The sequence below is a fragment of the Dunckerocampus dactyliophorus genome, chromosome 14, assembly GCF_027744805.1.
Source record: "Dunckerocampus dactyliophorus isolate RoL2022-P2 chromosome 14, RoL_Ddac_1.1, whole genome shotgun sequence".
NCBI classification, from domain to species: domain Eukaryota; kingdom Metazoa; phylum Chordata; class Actinopteri; order Syngnathiformes; family Syngnathidae; genus Dunckerocampus; species Dunckerocampus dactyliophorus.
Window position 1 is genome coordinate 11,948,679 of NC_072832.1, and position 8,517 is coordinate 11,957,195.

The 8,517-nt window shown below is 39.7% G+C and overlaps 1 protein-coding gene across 1 annotated transcript; it reads right to left on the reverse strand.

Moving 5' to 3' along the window:
• Window positions 1-1,674: 1,674 nt before the first annotated feature.
• On the reverse strand, window positions 1,675-7,270 carry LOC129193878 (epoxide hydrolase 1-like). The gene is made up of 9 exons (XM_054798634.1): window positions 6,839-7,270; window positions 5,857-6,073; window positions 5,580-5,760; window positions 5,198-5,407; window positions 4,101-4,230; window positions 3,026-3,237; window positions 2,587-2,695; window positions 2,386-2,511; window positions 1,675-2,307 (listed from the first exon to the last, which is right to left on the reverse strand). The coding sequence occupies exons 1-9, from the start codon at window positions 6,859-6,861 to the stop codon at window positions 2,106-2,108; spliced, it is 1,410 nt and encodes a 469-aa protein (XP_054654609.1). The 5' UTR covers window positions 6,862-7,270; the 3' UTR covers window positions 1,675-2,105.
• Between the last annotated feature and the right edge of the window lie 1,247 nt (window positions 7,271-8,517).

The following is an 8,517-nucleotide window of genomic DNA, read 5'->3' on the forward strand; positions in this document are numbered from 1 at the left end:
ACTTTGTGCAGCTGGGCAGCTCATTGTCTAACACTGTGGTCAGTAATGTAGGTGTGTCTCCATTCCTGTTCACTCTGTACACCTGTGATTTCCAGTACAGCTGCGGGTCCTGCCTCCTGCAGAAGTTTTGTGATGACTCTGCAGTGGTTGGGTGTTTGAGATGGACAGGAGGTGGAGTACAGGACAGTGATCGCTGACTTTGTAGAGTGGTCCCAGTCAAACCACCTGAATGTGGAGAAGACCAAAGAGCTGATGATCGACTTCAGCAGGAAGGTGACCCCAGTGGAGTCCATCACCAGATGGCAGTAGTGGACCACTACAAGTACTTGGGAGTCCACGTGAACTGCAGACAGGACTGGAAGGACAACAGCAATGCCGTCTACAAGAAGGACATGAGCAGACTCTACTTCCTGAGGAAGCTTAGGTTCTTCAATGTGTGCAGCAAGCTGCTGGAGATCTTCTAGCAGTCTGTGGTTGCCAGTGCCCTGTACTTTGTGGTTTGTTGGGGGAGCAGTAACAGCAAAAAGGACATAAACCGGATGGACAAACTAATCCGGAAAGCCGAACAACTTATCAGCACTCAATTGGAAGTGTTGTAACATTGAGAGACAGGACGACACTGGACAAACTGCTTTCCATCATGGACAAACCCCACCGACCGGACAATAGAGGGGCAGCAAAGTGTATTCTCCAACAAATTCCTCCAGTTACGTTCCCACAGTGAACGCTACAGGACTTAATTCATTCCACACGCCATCCAGTTCTGCAATACCTTATACCTCTGTAAAAGATAATTCACAACATTATTGTGCTGTACTGTCCGTCCCTTGTAAAAGTGTAAATTTACTTGTATTTACTATATTTTTACAAACTATTTATAAATATGGAAAATCTTGTTGATTTTGTATTTTATTCATATCGCATTGCATTTTATTTAAGAGTGTTTGTCTTTTTCTTCTGCAATTGAGCTACTGTAACCAAGCAATTTCCCTTGTGGATCAATAAAGTCTAACTTTTTTGACAGTATCAACACATTGTATATAAAATCACACAATATATGATGTAATATATTGTGTGCATATGAGTATATGATAAAAAAAAAAAATCCTGCCATTTTTACATATTTGTCTTTATGCTTGACTGCTAAATGTTTGTCAATCGTTGAGATTTCACTTTGTTTGGCACCCTACAATGCATCATAGTTACTGTGAGATGTAAAAGTTGAACTTATATATACGTACCTTGTACTCCGTGACTCAAATTCCATCTGTTCATCAGTCATCTTACATTATCAATCGTGAGGGGCGAGTACCTATACATTTTATAATTTAAAATGCGTTGAATAAGTGTGTGAGGCATATCGTAGATAGACAGGGAACAGTAACAACAGCAGCAGTCCTACTGCAAATGTTAACATCAACGTCAGAAAAGCAGGATGGTCTGGAGGAGGAGAAATGAGTCGTGTGTCAAAAATAGACATTTTTATGGGTGTCTCAATTATTCAGAGATTTTTGGATTTTTTCCGTTCACAACAAATCAGAGGTAGACCAACATCCATGAACAGACTGTGTTTCTACAATACAGAGAAAACATGTGAACATGACGTTTCAGTTTCAAATTGCTATTTTGTCCCGTATAATTGTGCTAAATTAAATAACTTTCAAGAAGAGCGGATAAAAAAATTTACATTTAATATTAGTGCATTACAATTTAAAACATGATGTGAAAGTGCCAGTGCATAATGTTATTGTTATTTGGATGCACTTGAGTGCGCTAAACATTTTCATGTGTCCAGAGTACATTTCATAGCACGATCTTGGAAGCAAATCAACAATCAAATCAAACAATCAGGAAGAAAAGATGATATCAACTAGAATGGCACTCAGACAATGAACTTCCACTAACACCGAGCAGTCCTAATTCGGATCGACACCAAACTGTACACCTTCATAGATACGAACGCATCCCATTTTTTCTGACTGATTTTTTTTTCCCATTATGAATTATACATAATCCACTGAGGAAACTGAAAATGTCTGAAAATACCCACAATGCAATACAAGGTAAGAAAATATGAAAGTAAACCCTTTCAAAATCATGCACGTTCAAAGCGTCTCCACTTTTTGAACAAACTGAATGAGATCAGTGGCAAACAGGTGAGGCTCTTCAAAGGCAGCAAAGTGACCACCACGAGGCATGAACGTGTAGGACACAATGTTACGAAACCTGATTTGGGCCCACGATTTAGGGCAGTGCATCACCTCCCCAGGGAAGGCAACCAGTCCAGTAGGAACATATATACGTGTCCTGTCAAAAAATAAAGCATTCCTCACATGACTCCAAACAAACGCACAAGCACTTTAGTATGGTGATGAAGACACATACCTTGCATCCACTCTTTTTTCTGGATTGCTCTTGAAGTTTTCTTTGTAGAAGCGCATGGATGAGACGATGGAGCCTGTGGTCCAGTAGATCATAACGTTTGTCAGGAGGTCATCCAGGCTATATTTCCTGCACAAACACAAACACAGCAACTAGGGAGCTCACAAACTTTGCTGAAAAAAATGATCAACTATAGTCTTCAACCTTTCCAGTCCACCGTCAGCCAGGTCTCTGTTCTTCAGGTCAGTCCCAGTGGAGAACTTCTCCAGAATGTATGCAGCCAAGCCTACAGGAGAGTCATTCACTCCACAGCCTGTTAAAACAAAAGCAGTCATGCTTATCACACCTCACATGCATTTACACACCAAAATACAGTGGAAGCACCAGATGAAAAAAGTTTAAAAACTTAAACCAAAAAGGTAATAAGTGTCACAAAAAAGCCAAAGCAGCACAGCCTATGCAATTTAATACTTAGATGTCTACTGAGGTGAGGTGTCTTGATTGACTGTGGTTATGGTGAAGTCTTGTGTAACGTCACACAGGACAGCAGTTTGAACGCCAAAGTTTTGCCTGACTTTAGAGGCGGATTTTTGCTGCGAATTTGGGTTGAATTCAACTTGAATTAAAACACTCGTGTTCCTACCTGCTGTGTCGGGTTTAGTAGCCTGAATGTGAAAGTACCCAGATTCCCTCAAGATTTCCCACACGTTCTTTTCAAAGAACGGGAACAAGCGGCGGACATCTTCGCTACTCAGGCCCACCAAGAAGGGCAGGTAAGGGCCAATCAGGAGGGACAACATCACTTTAAACCCTTTTCTCGACGTAAACATGTTTAAGTGGAGGCCTTTCACACACCTGGAAAAGACAAGAGTTTACCAAAACAAAACCACTGCAAGAATGTTGCAGTACTGTCAGCATGGGAGCTTGTGTGGAGGAAATTTCAATGCAGTAACAATACATTGTCAACTGTTGGAAAATGTTGTTTCGCAGACTGCCTTACAGTGTTCCCTCGTTTATCGCGAGAGATAGGTTCCCAAAATAGGCCCCAGTAAGTCAAATCCGCAAAGTAGCCAACTTTATTCTTTACAATTATTACATGTTTTAATGCTGTAAAACCCCTCATCATACACTTTATACACTTCTCTCAGACAGGCATTAAGATTTTCTCACATTTTAAATCACTCTCAAAAAAGTTCAAACCTGCAAACTCCTCTGACCGTGCCTCTTTGTCCTGGCGCTGTTCCGCTGTACTGTAGCGCTTTTGTATCCTTGTTGAAACATATTGTTCCTGTCGTCATATTTTCCTCCTCCTCCCCAAAACAAAGATTAATTTATTCTGTAATGGCGCCCTACAGCTGCAACTTCTACCTTCTTTCAGCATGTGTAGAAGTCCAACTTTTTGTGCGATGGTTAGCATCCTCCTCTGCCTTTTGGGTGTGACCGCAGGTGCCTTTGACGGTGCAGAACGTTTCGTCGACATTGTGGGTTCTGCCTTAGCCAATCAGGACACAGACACAACGTATAGGTTCTCCCTTAGCCAATCAGGACGCAGAACACAATGCATACGCTTTAAAAAAAAAAAAAAAACTAAAAAAATTCCACGAGTCAGCGAAAGATGAACACGATGTAGCGATGGAACACTGTACTTTTTTTCCAATGCAGTGACAATACATTGTCAACTGTTGGAAAATTGCTGTTTCGCAGACTGTCTTACTTACTGAGGTTTCATCTGTGCCATGTTGGTGGTGATGAAGGAGCCCCAGTCTCCTCCCTGCAGATAGAACTGCGAGAACCCTAAACGCTCCATCAGCTTCAGGAAAATTCTAGCAGCAGCTAGAGTGTTAAAGCCTACACAGAAGCATAAAGATAGAGATTTTTGAGGGTGTGTTCACACTTGTCATTCTTCATTTGAAGAAACAAACTCTAGTACACGTTCAAAACTCTGGTGTGCACCAAATGGACTGAGACCACTTGAGAATGACAAGTGAACTCTGGGTGGTTCAATTCACTTGAGCTCAATTGTGAACACTACACAAACTAAAAACTTAGACCAGTATTAAAATTGTTTAATACTCATGAAAAATTAGAAAAATGCTTGGAAAATGACGCCCTAAAACCAAAAGCTTTTGCACGATAACCAAAGTGACATGCACCTATATGTAACCAAAAATATGTCTGAAGTGTCGTCTCACTGCTCTGCTCTGCTCTCTCCCTCTGTGTGAGTGAAAATAAGTTTTCCCATCAGGCATTGCATCTGAGCATCATTGGGGCGCTGCAATTACGTCATCTTCCCTCTCTTTTCTTTGGGATGTCTTCTGGCCCCATCTGGTGGACAGAAGCAGCATTGCAGCGCCATTTTCTATGCTAATATTGTTTGTAAGATGATATACTGAGTAATGACCTCCTGTAATTTCCAATAGACTGACAAGATTGTTGTGAGTTTATTCATAGCTCATGATTGGCTCCTGTCAAATAAAGAGCTGACTGGTTCTCATGGACTTTTGTGCGGCACTTTAAGTGGACATATGCATGTGCGACTTATACGCCACTGCGGCTTACATAAGAACAAATCTGTTTTTTCAATCCGTTTTTTCTCTAAATTTTGTAAGACGTGTTTTTTCTCTGAATTTAGTACAAATTTAGTGGATGTACGAGTAGTACGAGTGTGAACACTGTGTGAACACTAAGCGAACTTGCAGTTCGCACCAAAGTTTTTTTTTTTTTTGTTTTAATCCACTCCAGAGTACCAAACCAAAAGTGTGAACGCAGTGTAAAAATAAAAACAGCATGCCCCGTTTCTATTATAGACAAATACCTTGTTTATGAGGGGCCTCAGAGAAACCATAGCCAGGTATAGATGGGCATATGACCTCAAAGGTAAGACCATTGTGGTTCTCCGTGAGGAGTGGCAGGATCTTGTAGAATTCAAAGAAGGAGCCTGGCCAGCCGTGAACAAGCATAAGTGGGACAACCTTTTGATTCTTGTGTTGAGCAGGACGCACATGGATGAAATGCACATCTATTCCTGTTGATAGAGGGGGAAAATTGAGGAATAGCTCTGGAAAACATGTACACATATCACCAGGAGTATTGGGACCATCCTGACAAGGAAAAAAAATACTATAGCAACTTTTCAACTGTGTTTTTTTTCAGCGCAGGGGTCTAATACTCCTTTTTGAGGTATGTCAAACAAATACCTTCTATTTTGGTTTTGAAGTGTGGATATTTGTTAAGCACCGCCACTTGTTTTTTCCAGTCAAACTCATGTCTCCAGTAGGAAGCCACACTCTTAAGATACGTTGAATTGAACCCATACTGAAAGGCGCTGTCTTCCAGAGGGTCAGCATAGCGGGCTTTGTCAATGCGCTCATGGAGGTCCTGTTGAATTGGCATGCTGTACATTACTGCACACATTTTGCTGTCTAGTCGAGCTTTTTCTACTATAAGATGTTAACATGTTTCATAAACAAGTACCTTAATTTCATCATCTGAGGTTTTCACCTCAAAGGAATAGATCTTGTCATCCTCTGACTGCGGCCTCTTGCCTGCTCCCCACCATCCTTCACCAAAAGGAATAGTTCGGACTTTTTGGCATCTTCTGTGCAGAATGTACACCAGCGCAACCCCTGCAGCCACACCTGTCCCAATCACAATCTGCTTTTGGAAAGCATCCAAACCAGCAAACGAGTCTCTGCAGGACAAAATGCGAGGAGGAGTAAACACAGCATTTCTGTGATTCAATATGTTTATATCAACTGAAGCATAGTTTGGGACATGGATCATTAAGTCTGTTTTACGGTGCCCCTTATAATTTCAGCTAATTTTTCATGTAAGAAATGTAAGAAACGCACCAAAATAAACAATACAAGTTGTTAGGATTGGATTAAAAGGATATACAATGTATAATATCATGGAAAAATTATGTTTGCTGGAGTTCAGTTCCAACTAAGAGACAAATTAAAGGCACAGGTGCAGTGCATGTCCTGTTTAGCGATCAAACCAGCAGTTTACAATATTTTACCTTTTGACAATTTTTTACAATTTATGAGATACTGAATTTGGTTGTTGTATTAGCTGTATATCATAATAATCAAAATTATTAAGAAATACGTTGTTGAAATATTTCTCTATATATAGACTTTAGAGAAAATGAGAATTTCCCTTTTTGAATTGAACAAATTAAATAAAATAACTTCAAAGTATTTTTTAGACACACCTGTACACTTATAGACAAAGCTTTGTGTTACTAGTTATTAGCATCAATGTTTCTGCTTTTTCTTTTTACATTGTATATTTTGGTCTTTGTGTTTAGTTTAATTTGACTTTAACAAAGTGTCACGGGACAATAATAAATGAGTCAGGGACCGCACCTTAGACACCCTGATCTCGGGGCAAATAACCTGTCCCTGTTTGACATCCTAGTGACGTCCCTGGAAGAGGGTGAAAGTTGACTTACTTCAAAAACTGCACTCGTTGCATTTTGACCCAAAGGAAAACGCCGACGTAAGTAGAGCAGAGGTAATTTACGCAAACCTCTTCTCGCTGACGGCAAAATATGGTATTGTCAGCAAATGGAATCCCTTTAAAAAGCGCCAAGTAACGGATGAACTCCTCAAAAATCGACGGGGTTACACCGAGTAAAAACGAGCACTCCTAATCTGCCCAAACACCACAGAAATAATGACTGTGTCCAAGGGTCTACGGCCAACGAAGGACCCTGCCTACTCGGTCCACTAAGGCTAAGGCCAAACTTTCGAAGCTCCTCTTCCAACAGTGACCAGCATTCCTCGCACTTCCTGGTTGCGATCGAGGACACTCGAGTTACAGTTAGACTAGCGCAAATAAATGGAACAGAGTGTAGTACGCTATGGCGCGGAAAGTCCGCCATGATGGTGAGCACGACGTGTGGGCGGGGCCACGCATACAATAATGTACCATGTATTCACTAGCTCTGAGCTGAGTACAAAATAAAGTTATACGCTGCGCGTACACTCTGACAAAATGGATGAATGTTATTTACTAAAAACAATAAATATATGTGTATATATAAAATCTGTAAATCTGTAAATCCATTACACTGCACTACAGGTAGATGTCAGTACAAACCTGAGCAGCAGTATGAAATTAATTTTTTTCCTTCATTTTACTTGTTTCTTCTTTACATTGTTACCTACATACAAAATAACAAAAAAATCATACAAATTTTAATTATTGAAATAAATATTAGTAAAAATAAATTTAAAAAAACTATTTTGCCCTCCTTATATTGTTACTAAGGCTTAACAAGCAACATTATTATATATTATTCGGTATGTATATAATTAAACAATAACAATACAACAAAATAACCTGCAAGTGTGGGTACGATTACACACGGCATCATTCATTACCATTCCAAGTTGATTTTTTTAAATCTGGCTATTTTTTCATGACCATAAGGAACAACAGAAATTTGATTTAAAAGTACTTATATGGATATTTACAAAATGCAACATTTATTTTAGTAATAGCATTGTTAATACATTTGATACACTATAATCTAAATCATCATCATCACTGACTTATCATTAATTCAACTAATCACCCAGAGAAACAAATTAGCTTTAAGTTACTGTGCGGGAGTCTGACACAATAATACACTTTGTCTTGTCCAATGTATTGTTTATTTACAACAACCAATGTTATAAATCTACAACATTTTTATCACACACACCCGTCTTTGTTTTTGAAGAACTTGAAAAATGACAAATCTGGTCTTTTGGGCCGTCTATTATAGCAGTTAATGGCGCTCTGTGTGCCGAGGACGTTTGGATTCTGCTCACCATCATGGCGGCCAAACCCGCGCAGGGTGTAATAATGAAGTGTTTGCTGACTCCGCCACCTGTTTTAACTGTACTTAGCTTGATGACGATGACATAGCTGCTATAGGGGTCGCAAAATGCGCACAAAAACATAACCAAAGAGGCGGGGAACAACAAAATGTGACGGTATAGAAGCAGAGTTATTTTTTTAATTTTCGTTTTACAGGAGAGAGGCTCCCTGAGAGATTTATCTCCAGCTCAGAGGCAAATCTAAACCAGTACATTAAACAATAGTAATATACTTGCGTTTTAAGCTTTAATATATTTATTATTT